The 22645-nt window shown below is 37.9% G+C and overlaps 1 protein-coding gene across 11 annotated transcripts in view; it reads left to right on the plus strand.

Annotated features, from left to right (window-relative positions):
- Positions 1-21237, plus strand: part of PTPRM (protein tyrosine phosphatase receptor type M) — a 480584-nt gene extending 459347 nt beyond the window's left edge. For all 11 annotated transcript variants that reach the window (XM_035316805.1, XM_035316797.1, XM_035316798.1 and 8 more), the window contains 9 exons: positions 3938-4092; positions 4383-4518; positions 5219-5368; positions 5834-6007; positions 8144-8275; positions 11418-11543; positions 13362-13525; positions 15846-15981; positions 20338-21237. In XM_035316805.1, coding sequence (XP_035172696.1) covers positions 3938-4092; positions 4383-4518; positions 5219-5368; positions 5834-6007; positions 8144-8275; positions 11418-11543; positions 13362-13525; positions 15846-15981; positions 20338-20391 — 1227 coding nt within the window. In that variant the 3' untranslated portion in view covers positions 20392-21237. The remainder of the gene's footprint in view (positions 1-3937; positions 4093-4382; positions 4519-5218; positions 5369-5833; positions 6008-8143; positions 8276-11417; positions 11544-13361; positions 13526-15845; positions 15982-20337) is intronic.
- Positions 21238-22645: the final 1408 nt, after the last annotated feature.

A 22645-nucleotide genomic window follows, 5' to 3' on the forward strand; every position in this document is an offset into this window, starting at 1 on the left:
TACGGTAGACTGTGTTTTTCTTTAAATGCAGCCTCTTTGCGTTTTTCCATCACTCTTGGCCCCTGCCTGAGTTAGAAAAGTGATGTTCCTTGTGTAGGAAAAATCGAAGCCTCCCTCCCAGCAATCAATTTTAAAACACATTCGTGCTGTTTTCCCATCTTACGTTCACCACAATCATTTTTTGTCTGTCTGTACCAGAGGCTACGTGCACCATTATTCAGAAGTCCATTATTGTGAATACGGTGATCTCTTGGACCAGAGTGTTCCTGGTCAACAGTGAGACATTTCTGAAACAAAGTAATATGTCCTCGAGGCAAATTCATTTGTAATGCAGAATCCATCTTTATGTACAGTTCCAATCAGCATTTGGTACTGCTATTTATTAGAATAACGTCATGTATTTGTTTGACACTTCATAGATCTTACAGCTCTCTCAAACAGTTTATAATACATGGACAATATACAATTAACAAATAGGGTACCTGCTGAAAGTGAAAACAAGCGGGGTTACTTAATGTGGAAGAGTATTTTTCATTTTGTGTCAATTCAGGCTTGTTATTTACAAGTTTCATTAAAGAACAGAAGTGTTTTGGTTGTATGTATCAAGACATATCTGAATTGCAGAACAAGGAGGAAATGGCCTCTTTAGAAGACTTGATATTCCTAATGGCATACTGAAGTAATGTTGCCTCGGCATCTACATGAGTAAACTTTCAAGTAACTATATTAGAAAACTCCTTTTGATTTCATTGCAGTACCTGGGATATACTGTTTCTCTCTAATGATGAAATAATATTCAGTTGTGGTGCTGAAGAACTTAATCTTTAGCATCAAAGAATCCTGCAGCCAGGTAGATGAAACTGCCAAAAAGATGGTCCAACAGGGTCTCTGTACATACATACATTCACAGTAACAAAGGAAATAGGTTTTTGTCCTGGTTTATTCTTCAATCTAATACTTAAATATGCATCAATACAGCAACCCGAGGGTAATGATAATAGAATTATGCAGTTTGAATGAGATGAAATATTGTATCGTGTTTACCGCTATACATATTGTACATTGAATTCACTCAAGTCTGTTGTTTCCTTGCATTTAGATATTTTTAATAAACAGATGAGAAAGGGTGGCTATACTTTGAAGTAGATGAGGCACTCGTTGATTTCTATTCTGCAAATTTTAAGCCACGCTTTGATGTTAGCTTTTCACTTCTTAACTAGGACTGGGAAAAAAGACCTAAAGGATTTTACAGTTGATCATAACCAAACTGTCTTGAATAAGTGCATTAAAACAGATAGAGATAAAAGACGCAAAACATTTTATTTCTTAAAAAAAAAAAAAAAAAAAAAAAATCTCTATCTGAAAAGATTTCACTTAGACACTGCTTTTTAATAGTTGGTAGTTTTTTAGCAAGCCTCTGAACGCAGTGTTAGTCTGGTTTGAGTAAAGTACATTTGTTTTTACCTTACTTTCCATATTTTTTCACACTTTTTAACTTCAGGAAGAGGGTAGTGCATTGCAAATTACCCAGAAATGTTTTGGAATCATCATTCTTGGATGTCGTCAGAGCTTAGCTAGACAGAGCCACTGGCAGCCTTGTTCTAATGTTGGCCAAAGAGCTATTCTGAGCAGGAAGTTGGACTGGAGACCTATGGAGGTCCCTTCTGACCACCTTTCATATTTTTGTATTGACATTCTTATACCTGCTTCTAAAATACAATTTCAGTTTATTAGTTTGGAGATAAATTGGTTGCTTTTCTTATTTTTATTTTTGAAATGGCTATTTGGTAATTATAGAGGAGTAGGGGGATAATACTAAGAAAACTGAACATGAGTTTGTACTGTGATACTGGGGAACACTTCCTAGATGTGCTTTACATCGTGCACATAAGCAGTTCATTTGGAATTACAGCACAACAGTTAACTCAGATGAATTACCCAAATAGTAACAACAGCACCATAAGTATTTGTTGGATTAAGATCTACATTTTTTAACATCCTAGGGTTTGTTAGCAATGTACACCATTTTCTGTTTGTTTCAGCTGAAAGAAAAAGAGAAAAATGTGATCTTTCCAAGCTGAGCATATGCTTTTATGATTCATGCAGTTGTGCTGCTATTTTGGGTTTTGAAACCAGCAGGGAAGCTACAGACATGAAAATCATTCTTTTGTAGGTATAATAAGCAAACTCATTATAAAAGTACCCTATATGCAAAATCTTTTCTAAGAAGCTGAGCGTTACCAACAATGATAGACAAAAATGTAGTCAACATGACAGACAGCATTTTCAAAACTGATGCACAAGATACACAGGACATATTCTGATCTGTGCAACAGCTGTGCACATTATTTTGGAGGGGCATTTTATATTTTTTAAATTTCTTGAAAAGCAAGACTGTCTACAGCATGAAGATTTTTGTAGGGTCTTCTTTTCAGTCCTCTATTTATATAGTCATGTCATTGTTTCCTTTTGTATGGGATCTTTGTTTCTTGGGGGATTGTGGGCAGTTGTTGTGGGCAATATGAAAGTGTTTGGGACATGGATAGCTCACCTGTGCACAGGTATTTACAAACTTGGAAGGCATACATACATTAACCAAAAAAAATTGTTAAATAACACACACTAAAATCCCCAGAATACAGAGACCAAATTGTACCTGAATGTGTTTGTTAACCAATCCTAAAATACAAATTACTTTGTGTTCTTTAGGATGTAAGGCCATTTCTGTTCCAAGGACATGATCTCTTGATCCTACAATTTGTCTTATCCCTTGTTGGCTTTTCTGTGCCACTGTTTCCATGAAACGTGAGAATGAGCAGACCCCTACTCTGACCAGATGCCCAGTCTGAGCTGTCAGGGCTCCAAGATACACCACAGCTAGCTCCACTCAAGTAGCACTGGCATGGCCAAAATTTCTCATCCATTGAAAATCCCCGACTCTTTCAGCTTGCATACTAGCAATAAATTAGGGAGTTTATATTATTTTATTACACAAAGAAAATTAGACCTTTTATATGCAAACCAGATCAAGACAGGAAATACATCTTTAAGAAGAACAAGTATAAGCCACTGGTTATTAATATCATTGACATTTAGTCCAGCCTAGAGATGATATGTCATAATTTTGCTGTTTGCTTATGAAATATGTATGATGGCCTCTGGTCTGTAGATTTCTAATGAGAATGAAATACCAGCAGCTACATTTTTAGAGGGGGATGGGGAAATACAAGCACTAAGAAAACCATACTTAGCATACACACCTTTAATATCCAGACTGCTCCAGAAATTCACATGGGAAATCACTTATACGATCGGCTCTTCATTCATACCTGTCTCACCATATCCATATCCTTGTAGACTGTGGTAAATCACTTGCAGAGTGAGCATGTGGAGGTCTACAAATGCAGCCCCTATGACTGGAGGTGCAAAAAGGTTTTCTTTGCTATTCAGCTGTTTCTTTCAGAACAATGAAGGAGACAAAAGATAAGGAAAATTATGCTGAAACTCTGGTTCCCTGAAGTCAGCAGCAAAACTCCTGTGGAGAGCAGTGGGGAGAAAAATTAATCTGTGCTAAATGTTCATGGCCTTGCTGTTGACCTGTTTGTTGATCATGGCATGCATCTTAAGGTTACAGTTTTCGAAGCAAGCTAATGCTTAAATATAGAGATGAGCCTCTTAGAATTTTCTAAAGAATCTAGTGATAAATCACACCATTTTCTTGTAAGGCTTTGAAATCAGTTGATATGTAACCTTTGAACTCGCTTTCCAGCTATCAGAAAGCTCTCCAACAGTCTTGTACAGATATGGATATTGGTGGGGGGTGGATGTTTCTCAGCAAGGCTCAGGCTTCAAAAGTTACATTCTTATGATGTCTCTTGTCCAATTTCTTCCACGTTCCAGCTTGTTTTTCTTTTTTCAATCCTTGTCTTTTCAACAGAGAGGTGCTCATGAGATTCGAGAAATTCGTCAATTTCACTTCACTGGCTGGCCAGACCATGGTGTACCGTACCATGCAACAGGCCTGCTGGGATTTGTACGGCAGGTCAAATCCAAGAGCCCCCCAAATGCTGGACCTCTGGTTGTTCACTGCAGGTAGGCACAGCAGAAATCCCTCCAGTGTTGTCCAGTAAACTCAGAACATACTTCTGCTTCTCCTGTGCTGTGTGATCCCCACACGGGTTGCTGAGGCCACTCTACTCACAATAACTTAATGGCTGAAGTATAAAAGAATGGTAAAACAGATTCTGAAATCTTGCAAGTGGCTGAATGCAAGGCTTGATTTCAGCAGTAACCCCACTGGTCAAATACCTGCAAGATGAACCCTGGCACTTAACATTTTCCAATAGACTGCTGAACATTAACTGTACTCTTCTTTTACTTAGTGCTGGTGCTGGCAGAACTGGATGCTTCATTGTTATTGACATCATGCTAGATATGGCAGAAAGAGAAGGTGTTGTAGACATATACAATTGTGTGAGAGAGCTTCGATCTCGGAGAGTCAACATGGTGCAAACAGAGGTATTGTTAATCTAGAATATTGCCTTACATTCTGGAATAAAAATTATTATTCTAGCCCATAAAACTAGAGCCTGTTTGTGGTAAGCACTATCCAAAAGGTAGTTTATTCAGTCACATACAGGAAAATAGTTCACACATATATCTGAAGAATTTCTGTCCAAACCCGGGCACAGTTAGGCTGCATTTAAGTTTTTTGTTTTGTTTTGTTTTGCTTTGCTTTGTTTTGTTTTTGTTGTTGTTTTTTTTTTTTTTTTTAAAAAAAAAAAAAGAGGTTAAAAATTGTTTTAAAAAATGGATGGTTTTAAAAAAAAAATGTTTAAATTATTATGAAAAAAAGGAAACTCAAGAGGGTTTCCTCCAGAGAGGATTCATTCTGGAGTACATCTTGTTGAGGCTCAGTTATGTAGTAGTACCTACAGAACTGTGCAAGGCAGTGGGGAAACCAGAAACAGTCCAAGTTCATTACGTTACTGCAATTCTGTTTGTAATTGTAAAGGGTTTCAGTCAATCCTTCTATATTCATTTCTAAATGAGTGGGATAAAGTTTTGTGAATTGATACTGTTCTTTCTGGTCTTGCTTCAGCGCCTGTAAAGTCAGTAAGAATTAATGGGCCAACCATATTAGTTGTTACTTTTTATTTACCAAATTACTAATAGCATATTCTCTCTTTGTCAGTAATTATTTTTATTGCTTTACCAGGAACAATATGTATTTATCCACGATGCTATTCTGGAAGCCTGTCTTTGTGGGGACACATCTATTCCAGCTTCTCAAGTTAGGTCTGTTTATTATGAAATGAATAAACTGGATCCTCAGACTAACTCCAGCCAGATCAAAGAGGAATTTAGGGTAAGTTGTGCCTAGCAGTGCATAGAAGCTATACTTTTCAGCTATACTAAAGACTTAAGTGCTGACTTACAACCAAGTGAATTTGAGACCAACCATGGGGAGGGGAAAGGCCACAAAAAAGAAAAGATAACTTGTCACTAATTGTTACTGAATTATGCTAAATCATAAAAAATGCAATGAGGTAGTAGTAAAATCTTCATTTTACTCACAGGAATTATGTCAACTCCTTCTGCTGTCCTTTCTCCAGAAAGCAGGTTACTCTGCAGTAATCATTGAGGTTGTTTTTCAAATATGTTTGCTTCCAGGATTCTTGCTTCCAAACCCTGCTGACTGTGATGTGTTTTCATTTCTCTGCATATTGATTCCTGCTGAAACTGAATGCTGACTTGATCTGTTCTTAAATACTTGGGGATGCTTTCACTGCTGTGTTAATTTTTCTGTTGTATTGTTTACTCTTTTTGAAAGACTTTAAATATGGTGACTCCAACGCTGCGTGTGGAAGATTGCAGCATAGCACTTTTGCCACGAAATCATGAAAAGAATCGCTGTATGGATGTTCTGCCTCCAGACAGATGCCTGCCTTTCCTCATAACGATAGATGGGGAGAGCAGTAACTACATTAATGCTGCACTGATGGATGTAAGTCTCCACTACGTCATTAATAACTAAAAGGGGATAAGGAGCCCTCCAAACTGAGCAATGCCAGCAAGTGGAGTCAGCACAAGGCTGAAATCCTTCTAGCTCATTTTCCAAAAACATGGCACAAAATCTTTAAGCTCCCAAGCACATTTAGGATCCCACATACATTATGTCAAAGCCAAGGTTCCCAAGCCATGCTCAGAGAGCAAGTCAGGGAGTTTTGACGAATTAGATGTATCTAGATTTCTCCCTAGTGCTTGAATTTTTAACCATCTGGCTAGGAAAAAAAGAGTTACCTATTAAGACTCTAAGGCACTTAAATGGGATAATAAGGTTTGCAGCAATATTTCAGTTCCCTTTGTTTCTAATTTAAACAGTAATTAACAAAAAAAAAAATTGTCTGTCAGCACAAGATAGTACACAAGCCATTACTTCAGTCTTTCTGTTTATTTCTGTTTGAATGAATGGTTCCTCTTCATGTGTGTGTGGATTTTTTCCTAATGCATCTAGAGTAATTCTAATCCTGCTAATAGAATATCAGTATAAAGACACTTAAAGCTCCTTCAGAGTCTGTAGATATTTATAGCCTATCTTTGACAATTTAGAGCTATAGTAATTATGGTTGTCACACACACATAAACAACAAGAAAGCAGAGGTTAGAAAAGAATGAGCACATTGTAAATGGCCTTCTTGAAAAGTGAAGCTAGAGCAATAACAGTTTATATCATTTTTTGCATTTCTTTCCTTCCAAGTTCTCAAAGCATTTTCCTAAAATAAGCCTAAGTTCAAAACACTCCTGTGAAAAGGTAAATGTATTATCTTTATGTTTATCTATTTAGAGAAACTAAGAACAAAAGTTTAAACGACTTCTCTGGGTTCTCATCATAGGTCAGTGGTGTCTTCGTATTAGAATGGTGCTTCATTGATCTGAAATTTACCATCTTGCCATTAAAGTGTCTTCTTTCCCAGAGAGTTCAGTGTGGTTTTGTTCTGCAAATTAAGTACTGCTCAGGGAGAGCAGTGCCTCCGTATTTGCTTTCAAAACACTTGCCTTTTTTCCTCTTGAAACAATGAGCTGGATCCAACAGAGTGTCTGTGCAAAAGGCTCAAAGGAAGGGTCACTTTCTACCCAAAGTGCCCTGGTCAGGCTCCTGAAATATACCTGCAGTAAAGGACAAGAGCAGACATTTGTCCCTCTCTCTAAACTCTCAGTCTCCATCAGGCATGATGCTGCATTTCGCCCTCTAGGTGAAACCTGCACCTCTGGCCGAGGAGCAGTTGGATTACCTCCTTTATGAGCCTTTAAATAAACTCACTTCAAGTAGCAGGGGCAGCAAGCATGGTTTTCATTATCAGGGATCTGAATGTTTGAAAGCACTGCAGGACTCTGGAAGATGCAAATAGCTGATCAGTTTGCACCTCTGTTGCAGTGCAACTTCGGTTCAATGCATGTAGAGGCTTCCCTGCCCTCTTTGAAGGCAATGACAACCCCTCCCAACAATTGCCCCAGATGGTCACGGTGGCCTTTAACACTGAGAAGGACATACCTGAAAATGCTAGTATGAGAATCACAATTTAACAGTTCCACCAACAGCTTAGTCAATGACATACTCTGGTACTAAAAAAAAAAAAAAAAAAAAAAAGCACAGAAATGTATCCTCTGGGTATCTTCACTGCTGTTGCACAGACCAGAATTTGAACAATGTTTCTGAAAAATAACTAGATATTTCATTTCATAGGAATCATTCAAATTAACAGCTCTGTGCAGACGGCCAAGATTAATCTGTCCATTAATAGCTCAAACCAAAACTGTAGCTCAAAATGTTGTAGAGGTTGCATTGGAGGCAAAATCCTCTGATGATTTTACTCTATGCCTGTGGCATAAAATAAGTTTCAGAATTATTAACATCTGCACAAGTTATGTTTTTCCCAGATACAGTTTATTAATTTTCAAGTATGTAAGATCTCAGGAAAGAATTGAAAATAACGTATGAATTACATAGAAAATACAAACAATGCTTTCAGTCCTAAAATTTTGGGGCTCTTAAGGGCATTCTGCTAACCAGTGTTTTGTTGTTTTTTTTTTTCTTTCCCTTTCCAGTCTTCTCTTACCATCTCTTGTTATTTCTTTGCAGAGCTACAAACAACCATCAGCCTTTATAGTTACACAGCATCCCTTACCAAATACTGTCAAAGATTTCTGGAGACTGGTCCTAGATTATCACTGCACTTCAATAGTTATGCTGAATGACGTGGATCCAGCACAAGTAAGTCCAAAAACTGCTCTGTTCAACAGAGAAGTGCCAGTGCCTCAGCATGGCAGCACATGTGTGCTTCAGAACAGCTTTAGGATATAATTAGTTTTATAAAATAACATTAAATACTAACATACTAAAAAATTTATTTGTAGCTTACGGATACTCATAGGGAAGGAGGAATAAATCAGAGCATCACATCTTCTCCACCAAAATGTTAAAGCACATACACATAAATACAAGCACCCATAATTTATTCTGATAGGAAAACATGCTTTGGGAAGAGCTGTTAAAAAACAAAACCATGTGGTTGTAGATTTCTGGCTCAAGCCTGAAACACACTCATAATCAAAAGTCATAAACAGAAGCCAATAGCTACTCATTAGCTTGCCTGAAACAGGTCGATGACCTTGGTGTGCTTACCAGGGATCGGTGTTCCCAGCTTGAAAATCTGTGTTATGTTTGACACAAAATTACACTGTTAGCAAGAAGATAAGAACTGAATAAGATTGGAGACTACACATCCTTCAGAAGAGGAAACAGGACAAAAAAATGCATTCTGGAATGTAATTACTTTACAACAGAGTTGTGTATGCTGTACATGTTCTTTAGAAAATTGGAGAACCGTACCTACTGGATTGGCAATTTAATCACTAACATTAATCACTAAGCATCCTAGAGCCTGAATGCAACTGTGCAATTCCAAGTTTTTATATAGATATAATTGCCTTGGTTTCGAAGAATTGCACTAGCTCTCTGCTGGATTAAGGTGGCAGTAATCTAGATCCTTAATATGTAAATGTTCGCTAATTTTTTATTAAAATAAGAGCAATTTATTTTTTATAGCAGACTCCATGTCATTTTTGTTCTTGATATTATCCAGAATCTTTTTAGCTTGGTTGAGTACTGTTCATACCTAGAAGACTGCTTCCTTTATTTCTTTTTAAGAAAGAAATACAAATTCTTTGAAGAATTTGTTTTAAAAACATTCTAATCTCCAGTTTTGTCTTTCAAAGGAATGTGTAGGAATTCCACACACTGTTTTAAAGACTGAATTTCTGATTTCAAGCCTTTAACTGTCTACAGGGAGAAAAATAGAAATGAAAGACAAAACTTTTATTCATGAGTCTAAGATTATTTTCTGAGTGAATAAGGAAAGACTCAAGGGAGTCAGACTGCTAGGGACTGCTGAACAGAGTTCTTTTAATTTGTGGGCTGTGTTTTGAATTTACAATAGTGCACGGCAATTTCAAGCATTTATTAGCCTCACAGGCTTTTAAAAGCTATTGGGATATGCAGTTAATACACCTGCCTCTGCAGTATGTTAAACCTTTTCCTTCTAATGTGAGTAACAATCTTTTCATTAGGAATAAATCTCAAAGCCCTCAGAGCAAACAGAAGTAGAAAGAGGGCAGAGTTTGTTAAAAACACACATTCAGATTTATTAATAATTACTGTTATAATTATTATTTATGTATATATGAAGTGTTTACATTTCTGTTTAGATATTACAATTTATGTGGATTGTTATGCTCTATTGGGAAATGAAATTCAACCCTTCACAGTGACTCTGACTTAAAGAGTCGCTAGCATCACATGCATGCAAAATGCTCAGACCTAAATGCTTTTGGATTTCTTTAGAACTTGAAAATCATGGCTTTCTAAAACATCACTGGCAAACAGCTCTGCTTATTATCATTTAAGCATTTTACAAAGATCTGTTTGAACAGTATTCCTATGTATCTGAAAGATGTGTATGAAATTGTGCATATATTAAATGATGTGAACACTGGCATTTGCATTAGCTGTATGCATGTCAGTATTGTATTCTGCTATCCTGTACACTAGTGTATCTCATAATAAAAAATTGTGTAAGGTTTAGGCAATATTTGGAAAGTAATTTTCTCAGCAGACTGAATCAAGTGGGGGGTTTAAAATAAATGAAAATAGATTTTCCTACTAGAAAATTCTGTTTTTAACTTGTTAAAGTGAATTCCTGCAAATCAGATTCTGTTCTCTTTTTAATTGATGTAGTAAATGATTATGTTTTCCTAAAATGTAGTCATTTCCAAATGGCTTTGTTGAGGAATAAGTGTTGTAAGAAATGCAAAACAACATCTGGAGGAGATATGATTTGTCAGCTCAGCTCTGGATCACCAACAGCAATGCAGCAGAATGAAGACCACAGCTGTTTTACCGAATGAAATAAAGTTCAAAATATGAGATCAATGCTTCTGCAAGCAAACAAAATTTCATGAGTTCATACTTAATTTTGGTGAATGCTTGCAAAAGCTATATGCTTGAACTGCTCTGGATATCCCTGGAAATAAATCATCAGGTTTTTATGGAAAAAATTGGAAAATGTAGTCTAGCTTCAAGTAATTCCAAGCAAAGTAATGTTTTAATCTTTAAATCATTAAGATAGAGGATAATTGGTTCCAGGATGGAGGCATCGTGGTTTTATTAGACACTAAAACTGTGCAAGATAATGCTAATGTTAATTTGTGATCTTTAGATAACTAGAAGTAATGTTTTCTGAGCACTAAGGAAAGCATAATTACTATTTTCAGGTGGCGTTTGTAAGATGAAATTAAGCAGTTGCTGAAAATTCAAAGTAAAGCTGATAATAAATGCCAATATCCTCAGTCACTGATGAAATAGGTGTGAAAGTTATATCCTGAGTTTTGAGAACTGATGCACCCTTTATAATATAAAGCCCACATTCTGATGTAGTTTGACTTATTATCAACTTTGGGGGATAGTTACAGATACCAGGCCTTTGGTCTTAGGCTTTACGCTTTCTCCAAGATATGGTAATATTTGACAGCATTCCCCTGCTCTGTCATGCAGTATTGAAGAATTGATGTTGAGTGTCAGAAATGTGCTACTCCAAATACCAGAGAATGGCAAGTAGAACAGCAAGCAATTGCATGGTCAGTTAAGTGAGAAGACATTTGTTTAAACTTGTTCTGCACAAGTAAAATTAAAGTGCTTGAAACTAGTTTAGGATGGTGCACTGCGTATTTTATAAAAAATATTGTGTAAGAATTTCTGCAATAAATGTAGCACAAAAAATATCTAGAAAAGTATATTTGGGGCATCATTAAACTAAAAGTAATTAACTCTGCTTTTTTGTGTTTGTGGTCTTCCGTAGTTGTGTCCTCAGTACTGGCCAGAAAATGGAGTACACCGACATGGTCCTATTCAGGTGGAGTTTGTATCAGCTGATTTAGAAGAAGACATCATCAGCCGGATATTCCGAATTTATAATGCAGCCAGAGTAAGGATGTTACTTGCAAGTCAATTCTGCATCAGTAGTTGAATTGGCTGTACTAAAGTCACACAAAAACACACACACAAAAAAAAAAAAAAAAAAAAAAAAAAAAAAGTTAAACTCATTCTCATTTTTCAGCCTACTTATCTGAGACCATCAGTGGGATAATGGGTCACACCATTATCATTGAGAAAAAGGCCTTGTGTGTGTAATTACAAAATATTTTAATGAATATCTCAAGTGCGTTAAATGCAAACGGAATAAATGCATTTTATTCCATTATGTGGTAGCCAAGAAACAGTGCAATCAGTACTGTTTCAAGAATTTTGAATTAGTCATCTTGCATATTTGCATCCTGTGTCATGCAGAGGTCATGCACCAGTACCAGGCATTGGTATTTCAGCACCAGTCCCAGGCTTTTAGTGAAGATCTTACCCCACTAATCACATTTTATAATAGATGTAAGCACTTCACAGGGCCAAGTAAGTTCTCATATCCAGCGTTTATGCTACTATAAAGTTGACTCATCTCTTTAAGCTGAGTGGGGAAAAAAGATTCAGCCACGGACCAGGCATCTCTTCCCATCCAGTTAGGGAAAGCTTTTGCAAGGGACTGATATTGGTCACTGCAGAACCATAGCTAGGAGTAAGCAGCACTCTACTCAAAAACATCAGGACCTGCCCTGCAATCTGGTAGCTGTCAGGATAGTGAGAGAAAGGCCCCCAGAAACACTCCCTGCGATACTAATGTCCAAACAGGCGAGCAGACTGTAAGCTTCAAGATATTTCTTTTGTATTATGAAGGCCTTGCATTGCCAGTAAATGTGGTAACATAAAGCCACAGACTCCAACAGTGTTAATGGGAGCTTTAGCAGGCACTGGGTCTGGCTGATGCCATCTGGGGAGAAGGGGCACTCAGCTGAAAGAAACTGGCCAGGAAACCAGTAGAGTCCAAATTTTGACATAAAGCAGACAAAACCCATTGAAGAATACATCTAATGCTGCATCCACTTTGGTTTATTCCTTTGTTGTGTTAATATTACATTCTCTCTATTACCTCTTATTCTAGAGGAAAAACTGTAATGTCAAAATTTCTGTGCGTTGCTCATTTTAAAAGTGGCACTAAAATGCACTCACGTTGCACAGAAGTGAAAGTAGCAAATCCTAGGCTACAAAAACAGTTTTCATGTGTGTGTTTATTATGCCCTTTTCAAAGGACTGTAATTTTCTGCCACTAACACTTGTTCTATGTTCCTTTTTTATTTTAAATCACCATAAAGCAACTGTTCAGTAACATCTCACCAGAGGGGTTCTGACTATTTCAGTAGCACACAATAAAGTAAAATGTAGCTAGGTTTTTATAAGCAGGAAAAATCTGAGGGTTTCATTTGGTTTTTAAAATATTTCCTACTTCAAAATAATCTTGAGAGGTTTTGACCTTTCTTGTAAAAAAAAAGACAGAAGCACGCAAACATTCTTCAAAATGCTGAAGCATATGAAAAAAAAAAGGTTATATAATTGTATTGCAGCGCTCTCTTTCCTGCTATGATATTAATTAATTATTTGTTTGATCCTGCAGCTGTACTGTTGCTCTCTTCTAGACTATTTGTATAGCCCTCTGTTTAAAACCTCTTGTTCTAATAGCTCAGTTGGAAATTAAAAGTCATAACTCCTCAAGAGCAGTTGAAATTGCATTAGTAGTTTGTCAGCGGTGATCTGCTGAACTTCCCTCCCTGATGCAAACACCTAAATTGCACACCATGTGAATAGACCATAAGTAATTGCTTTTCCTTCTTGTTCCTTCTCGTTCCTTGAACCCCTACAGCCCCAAGATGGCTATCGGATGGTGCAGCAGTTCCAGTTCCTGGGATGGCCCATGTACAGAGACACGCCGGTTTCCAAGCGCTCGTTCTTGAAGCTCATCCGCCAGGTGGAGAAGTGGCAGGAGGAGTACAACGGGGGAGAAGGACGCACAGTTGTACATTGTTTGTAAGTACTGGGAACAGATGAGAGGAAGTGAGGGAATACTGTTATCACAGCATTTGTGAAAAGGTGAAGAGGTACCATCAGGAACTGAACAAACAATACAGTTGCTCATTTAAAAGTTTCAAAGACACAAGGAATTGTACAATTTTTAATGTAGATTCATGAGTTTCCCTCTCTGTCCCTTGGTAGACCCCTGTGAAAAGTGGAGGGGTACAAGTTAACTCTATTTTATATAAAGATGTCCAGTGGCTTTTGTAAATGAAAAGGTGTGTATTTGTTCCAAATAAATCAAAACTGTACATTCAGAATAATTTAATTTTATTTCTACAGGTGAGGACTGTATGCCAGCTACAGCTCCTCAGTGGAAGAAATAAGTAATATAGGAGGGAGTGATTTCCTCTTCCAGACATAAGTCACGGAAGTAAAAGCATCGTGATAGACCAGTTATGATGATCCTTTAATTGCCTTACCTTTCTCTAATAATGGTATATATTTTTGTCCTCCTGGGACCTGTGTGCTCCACTGGTACAGGTTCTCGTCCACCATCCTGCCTTGTGATATGGCTTCATACATGTAAATGCTGTTTGCTCTCAGCAGTATGCAATCTTTTGCGACTGAGTCTTCAGTGCTTGAAGTTATATCCCTCTCCCCTTGAATCATAGAATCCTTTGGGTTGGAAAAAACGTCTAAGATCATGGAATCCAACCACTAACCTAGCACTGCCAAGTCCACCATTAAACCATGTCCTCAACCACCACATCTACGCATCTTTTGAAAACCTCCTGGGATGGTGTCTCAACTACTTCCCTGGGCAGCCTGTTTCAATGCCTCACAACCCTTTCAGTAAAGAAAATCTACTTAAAAGATGCTGCCATGATGGAGAAGGGACATGTTAATGGGAAAAGCACACGCTAACGTGCTTTCAAAAGGTAGAACCCAAGAGTAGGCAATAACTTCCTGAATTTTGGTTTGCACTTAGACGATGTTACAACTATGGAGGAAAGTGTATTAGTAATTCCCACTATCGCTGACCTTGAACAAGTCATTGCTCTTCAGTTTCCCCATCTGTAGAATGGGGATAATAATACTTTCATCAAAGGAGCATTGTGCAGTGTGATTAATTAATGTTTTGAGATCTTTAGCTGAAAAGACCCTTTTGAAGTGCAAATTACTGTTATCTCTGAGGTGGCTGATGATATTAAATAGTTGTACAACATCACACATGCGTCACTTCCAGGCAGTAAAGAAAGAAAAAGCTCTAATATAATCCTTTTAAATGACTTTATTTTAATTAAAATTCTCAAAGAGTCCCACAATATCAGGCAATGTTTTGGCAGCAGAGAGCATTCTTTTCATACTGCCTGGATGTGACAGATGTGCGACGTTGTAGCTTCCTTTGAAAATCAGCCATTTGCGAAGCTGGTTTGAAAGACCTGCTACCTTACCAGGCTGCACTCTGGTAATTATTAAGGTTTATTATTTTCGGTGAAGTGCAGCCTAAAGATTCTGATTAGAATAGCTGTAGAAATAATAGGGTTTCCAGAAAGAAAGAGATTATCTTAAAGATTAAAAATAACTGGGGATAAAGTATTATTAAATGCGGTATTTGATCATGCATATGAACATTTGTGCCTGGCTTCTTTGTTAGCAAGTCACTTTGGGTTCTTATCCTCTGATACTGTGGGTGGAGAAGGAACACAATCACTCTGAGAAGCAGTCATTCCCATGCAGCCAGTCCCTCTGCCTGCCGCTGCGGGGTGAGAGCATCAGCCACCGGGACATTGCAGCACCGCCTTGTGCCATGCTGAAAGCACAGCCACCAGAATGGCTCATAGACAGATAGGGCACCGCTTCTGCTCTTCCTCTGAAACACCATCAGGTCCAGGAAGAAGGCACTAGGGTCGGAAATAAAAGAACTTAAAAGATGCGCTTTCCCTATAATATTTATTGCCTGATACTCATTACAACCTTGTGCATTAATAGTGCCAAAGTGGTGTTGAATCTAAATGTACCTTGTCCTTATTTTAGCAGTCTTTTCATGCTGCTTCAGAAGTTCACTAAAGAGAGTGGCACAAAATTCGTCCATTCAATTACCTTCAGGCTTTCAGCCTCCTGGATTCTGAATGATAGGTTGGAGATCATTCAGCCCATTAATTCCAATTAAAAACAGTGCTCTGCTTAGAGTTCAGCCGCCTTTAGGGGCGTTGATGTTCAGTGGCTTCTCCCTGGTGGAACTCATGCCTTCTGTAGCCGTTCCTAGTGTTGTAAGAACTTGTAATATGAAGTCAGTTGTAACTGAGCCATTTTATCACTTTTATTGTAGGAACGGAGGTGGCCGCAGTGGGACATTTTGTGCAATCAGTATTGTTTGTGAAATGCTTCAGCATCAGAGGGCTGTTGACGTATTCCATGCTGTGAAGACACTGAGGAATAATAAGCCTAACATGGTGGACCTTCTGGTATGAGCTTTTTAACTGCACCACTAAATAGAAAATGTTCCTTTTTCTCAGAAGACTCAGTAAGATTTCCAAGATTTGCAGTGGGAGTTGTTCACAAAGCAAGCAAGTCATTTTCAAAGGGGATAATGAAGTCACTTCACTTGTAAGAGTATTTTTACACTACTTTCTTCCCAAGGAGACTTTGTCTCTGTTCATTTGAATTTTTTAAGAGTTTTAAACTTTCAGCCGAACATCCTTATTAATTTTCTTTTCTAGCAGGCTGAGCCAAGTGGAGAGCAGCCCTTGCAAGGGGTAGGAATAATAGTTATGTAAAATGAAATGCCAGATTTTCAAATTATATATTTTATAAATAGCTTAATCGCCTAATATTTATCAAAGCCATGAATTTCAGTTTGACATCCAGAATATTGCATTTAATTATGGTTGCTCTATCTCATAGAAAGATTAAAGAAGTTCAGAAACAAGGGGCCATGTGCAATTATTTTCTTAGAGAGTATTTTATGGGCTTTTTTTTAGAATGGAGAATTGCTGAAGTGCCAGCTGCTACGCCACAAGAACTGCAGAACAGCTTAAAGCAGCAGGTTCTTACGCTCCAGTGTGTAGTTCTGTACTTGGAGACGGCTGAAGCATGACACCATATGCTGATGCCTGGACCATAAAGACACTGTTTTGTGACATCTTCTTATAGACGTGGCTGTGTGAGAGGCAGTTGTATTCAAGTTAGCATCATAGGCAGGAGGAAGCAACATCTGGGCAGCTTCGGGGATGCTAAACTCATCTGAACTAATGTTGCAAGCTTTCGTTAAACAAGTTTGGGTCATCAAGACTGTTATATTTCATCATCTCTTCTACAGAGTGCCTAGGAAGGATGCAGGTAGCATTTCACAGAGGTGGTCCAACCTCTTGCAATTTTAGGAGAGATCCCTCCCTCTCAGATGGGTTGCTGAGATCTGGGTGTGAAACACAGGGCAAAAGGAATTTCTCCTGAGAAGAGTGAGACTTCCAGGCTCATGTGTAGATGAGTAGGACCATCCTCTTCCCCACATCTCACTGTACCTCATGTGTCCCATGGAAGAATGGCTACCACCTCATCCTCCTTCACAGTGCTCTCATCTAGGCTACCTGTGAAGTCAGCCCTTCCCTCAGGCATTTTTCTAGCTAGGCTTAGGGCAAAAAGCCAGATGCTGCCAGCTGTCCAAAGTGAGGAAGGAATTTACAACAAGCACCACAGAACCATAAATAAGCAAGGAACGTGAAACTGTGAAGCTTGTATCAGTGAGAAACTCTCAGGCTTTCACAATGGTGGGAGGGAGAAGATTATTTGGCTCCTTTTCCTCTGTTTTGTATTCTCAGGAGGAGAATCATCACACTGAGAACCATACATTTTTATTTCCTAAATATTAAGAAAAATGTCCTACTTCTTCATTCAGATAGCAGAGTTTTGGGTACAGACTTGGCAGGCCTGCTGTTCTCAGTTCTCCCAGAGCTTAAGTCCACAGAACTCACTGATCTCTTATACATTTATTTTATAGAAATAAAAAGAAAATTACCAGTGCAAAGATGAACAGTTGAAGAAAACACTGTCTATAAATTCCCATTTTTGACAGTTCTCCACGTATAGATTTGTCAGGCAGCTGTCTCCATTCTTCAGCAAAGATTTTTTTTTTTTTACCAAAAGCTAGATATATTATTTTAGAATATAAAAATAACCTTTAATAAATTAGGGGTGGTACTGAGAATATCGGGGTGGTATTGAGAGGCCTTGTAAGGCTTTTTACTAGGAGATTTCAAAGCTCGCAGGAAGAAGAGCAGTATCGTTTTCCTTGTTTTACCAGTAGACGACCTGAGTCAGGGGACAATCAGGATTTTTCCCATTGCCTCTTAATCCAGTGACAAAGTGGAGACAGAACAACATCTCTTCAGACTTGCTATTTGTAGGAACAAGTACTTGAATTAGCAATGGTTCAAAGGAATTTTCACATAGATTGTTTCATGGTAAAATGGGAACTTCAGTTCTTGTCCTGATCCTGTTACTGACTTTATCCTTTTTGACCTTTATTATATAAATGTTTCTTTTCCTCAGTTTCCACATCTGAAAAAAAAAAAAAAAAAAGGAGAACAAGAATATTCATTTACCTTTGTAAAATGCTGTGATAAGAGATGAAATGCTCAGAGTTATAATGGTATTTGACAAGAATAGTTTCAAGACTGCTTTATGAAAACCTATTATACACTTTCTGACCAGATGAAGGGCAACCTTGGCCGTCCATATTTAGAAATTCATCTCTTACTTTCATTGGTTTTCCATGAAAGTGTAAAAATGTGAATGCCACATCCAGTCAGTATGGAAAATCTATGGAATTCTTCAGCCATCATACAAAAGTAGCACATGGTATTACAAAATGTCCATTACAGCATGTCCAAACCATTTTGTAGTACATGTTTTTTGACCTACCAATGATGTCCTAAAAAAAATCTAAATATTCCTCTCTAAAGCTAGCTAATATAAAGAAACTTTTCATATTCACCATCAAGTGAATGACAAAAATGTACAAAGGACACACATGAGTGAACACAGTGGGAAATAATAAAATGTCTGCTCTTTAGCACAGGTATTTGGTTTACTAAAAATGACAGTTCTTCTGCTGGATCAGTAAAATCAGCATAAAATGAGCATGGAAAAATGGAAATGGATGAGTGGCTGATCTCTTGTTTTGATCTCTGTTATGTAGTTATAGAATAATTGCCATTTATTTAGAAACATACATAAGAAAAGCAAAAAAGGAATAATTTACATAATACTTCTTTCTTCTTTTCTATCTTTTCTCATCCTGAAAAAGACACAGTTTATGGAACCCTCAGGATCTTAAAGCCTAACATACATCTCATTCATAACTTAGGCAATATAAGCACCTAGGATTTGTTTTCTTCTAAAGTGACAGCTCTAACAAAAGAACTCATAAATAGTCTGTGCTTGTTTCTGGCTTTTTGATTGCTGTAATATTGCTTGGTCTCTTAAGGTAGACTCTCTTTTCAACTAAAATGTGACCCAAAATCTCAAGTAGAGGCCAACACACTTACTCCTTTATAATGTCTTCATCAAAGAAAAGGAGAATATATGTAGGGTGTAATAGTAATCTACCTACTTGAGATGCTCGGAAGGTGAAGGCTGAGTGCTGTCCACTCGTTAAATTGTGGTTGTTGCTGTATAATAGTGCATGCTCAACTATCATTAATTGATTAAATTCTATAAGAGAAAGAGGTGTTTCAGTGGCAGAAATAGTCATAAAACTTGGGGTGGGGGGTGGGGGGAAGTGGAATATTTCCAAATTGAATTGTTAGAATCCAGAGCACTTTCATTCAGGCAACCCACACCTACTATTTCTTCCAGCATTTTTGTTTCATTTAAATGCTTGTAGCATTGCTAATGCAAGTAGTAAGAATGAAAATAAAAGAGGGCTATGTCTGTGCACACAAAGTTGTTAAGTCCCCAGGTATGGCAACCCTTGAAGCTTCACAGTGGACAAGGGTCAGTCAGAAACATTGGCCTCTGCGTTCCGCTTCAGATGTGAAGGGCATGAAGTCACGACTCTTCATCTCGGAAGGATGCAGATGGAGCCTGAATGCCGAAGAAAGAGAATTTCCCTGGGACTGGCCCAGTTTCCAAGCCTTTGCAAATAAAAACAGCAGTTCTGTGCTTGAAGCACAGGACTGGTACCTGGAAACACAGACTGGCTAACAGAAGAGCTGTTAAGAGCCTAGCATGTGCATCACCATTAATTGCTCAAAAATTAATTGGAATGAATCCAATTAATTTAGCTCTGGCCTGGTCTCCCTGCCCTACTGCGCTGAGAGAGCACAGTATTTCAGTGCAGGTTTGAGCTGCACCTAGAGGAGGAACAGTAAACAGCCGTCGTGCTGACATGTAGCAAGAGTATGAACATCAAAATAAGAGTTATGATCTGGAAAGCACTAGACACTGGGTCTGTTTTAAGATAAACATTTCTAGGGAGGAACCTCAATAACTCCAATTCCAGTAAAGTGCTATGTGAGCATTTTGACAGATGACTGAAGGGTTGCAAGTCAATCTGCTTATGTGTAGTCAATTTTTCTCATACAAGTGTATTAAAACAGCTAACTACACATCTAATATGAGCAGTACTGTAAGTTACCGTGTGTGTAGTGTCTATTGTCTGGATAATTTAAAGATTTTCTTATCTGAATATAAATTGGATTTGCAAACTGGTTCCCATTGACCATAGCTGATAGTAACTAATTTTAACAGAAGAGAAATATTGATCCCCTTAATTAAGTTCCTTCAATAACTGACTTTGTGGTTTTCTTTTGATTTTTCAGGATCAATACAAATTCTGCTATGAAGTGGCTTTGGAATACTTGAATTCTGGCTGATGGCATTAACAGCACAGACACCGTTCCTCCTTTCACCACCACAAACAAAGCAAGTCGTTTCATGATATCTGTGTAAATGAGATGAAGACTTCTCAATGTTACGCTTCTACTGCTTTGTATAATTGGCTCTTATTAAGAGCCCAAAGAGATGTTTATAAAACTGCTTGCACTGCCCATTTTCCACTATTAATGCCGCTGCTTGACACCCATATGAGCGTACACCAAACCACATGGCAGTTGTTGAACACTGTATTCATACGTAGCCATCGATGTGGTGAAGCAGCATAGTCCTCTGGTAAATAAGAGAGCACAATTATATTCTTATGAAGGAATTTGTACTTTTCTGTTATATTTCGTTGCCTGTGATTCTCAGTTATTGTCACGGCCTAGTGTACATTTCTGTTCTGTGGAGAATGCTGTCTGGCATTTTGATAATATATGATTTTACTTATATTTGTATTCTAACACGTGCATAATAAATGAATCATATGTAGCTTATCTGAACTAATGGAAAGACATGTACCAAATCATGTTAACTTTGTTGACTTGTAATTTCTATCCACTTTGTACCATTTCAGAGAGAGAATCTTGATAGAAAAAAAAGTTAGAAAATGCAAAATACAGGATGCTCAGATTAATATATCCAAAGCTTTTTCATTTGTTTATATTGTAAATATTTTTCGATTTCATCAAATTATTTATTCATTAAAATGAATTTTTTTGTGAAGCACAGTGAGTGACAATCATTTTTATTAAGCCCTGGAAATGCTTACTGTATGATAATGTAAACATTTGTTTACCTTGTATGGATTCTCAGCTCAATAAATGATTACATACATGATAAAATCTCGTTTAATTTAATAACACTTGCCATCTGAGTGCCTTCCAGTAAACCTCTTTTCAGATTAATTCCTCTAAATACTGATCTACCTCCAAAGCATGCTTATTGTGTGATCTAGTATTGATCCAGCCGATGGCAAGGTGTGCCATGCCAATAAATAAAAAGAAGAGGTGAATTGTATGTTTAAAGCTACACATGCACAAATGGAGAACCTGGAAGTTCTCCTCAGTGAAGAACAGATGATGTTGGGCTTGCAGTACTCAGCCTGGTCACAGCATGTTCGTGCTTTGTCTTCATGGACACAGTGTGGGAAATGCAGCAGTCGAACAGCAAGAAAGGGGACTAAAGCAGCAACGGCTTGCTGTACTGTCCTTTGGATAGCAGAACTTTCTCACCCAGCAGCATCAAGGAGACATTGCTGAAGCTTTCCAGAGCTGTATGGAAACCCAGTGCAAGGAAGTTGCGGACTGTGCAGTAATTTCAGCTCTTAAAAAGATCGTTTTAAGATGCCACCTGGGATGGGGGCAGCATCTATATAAATGTATCAAAGTCAAAATGTTTTGAGAGCCTGTAAATCTAAGAGATCCAGCCTGGATAGAATGACTCACAGCTTGTCAAGTGCCAGTTCAAAACCACTGCAAAATTCAGATCTGAAGACATGAGGATTGGCTTCCTCTGCAGCTGGAAAGCCTCTCTTTAAAAAAAAAAAAATGCTTTTGAAATGTAGCTGACAGCTACAGGCCATTGCTATGAATTTCACAGAGGTATTGAGGACCTTGGGAAAAACAACCCCAACCCTGAGAAGAATGATGGTCCTTGGGTAAGCCCTGTAGCTCTTCAGCCTGTTGCTGAATATACTCTGATTCATCTGGAAACTTCAGTGTTAGGTAAACAAACCAAACCTTTAATATATTCCTCACAACCATCATGGCTGACCAGGTAAGCTAGCCGAGCATGTTTCTTCTTAGTAATTGCAGGATGCGAAAAATCTGATTTCCACCATATATTCATTGAAATGTCCAGCATTTCCTGATGGTTTCAAGACGTGTAAGACAGTTAAGCACACTCAAGGAGCGCTGGGACAGAAAGTGACATAGGCAACATGATCCCAGATGTAAAGATGATTTATTGAAATGCAGCAAGAATTATGGCAATCTCTCCCAAGGACAGAGAATGCCAGACATTATTTAAGATACAGGACTCCTCAAGACATGCTTTGCACAGGTAGGTCTTGGGGGATGAGGGGTGAAAGGAGCTGGGGAGGAGAGAGTTCTGCAATGTTGCTTATTTTGTTACTGTTGATATGACTAATTTTTTGTTGTTCTTCTTCTGACATAGGCATAGTCAAACCCATGTTGCAGAGTCTGTAATGTTGTCCCAAAAGGCATTCTGTGAACTGCAATGCCTTAAAAG

This window comes from Oxyura jamaicensis, chromosome 2 (genome assembly GCF_011077185.1).
Source record: "Oxyura jamaicensis isolate SHBP4307 breed ruddy duck chromosome 2, BPBGC_Ojam_1.0, whole genome shotgun sequence".
In the NCBI taxonomy this organism is placed as follows: Eukaryota; Metazoa; Chordata; class Aves; order Anseriformes; family Anatidae; genus Oxyura; species Oxyura jamaicensis.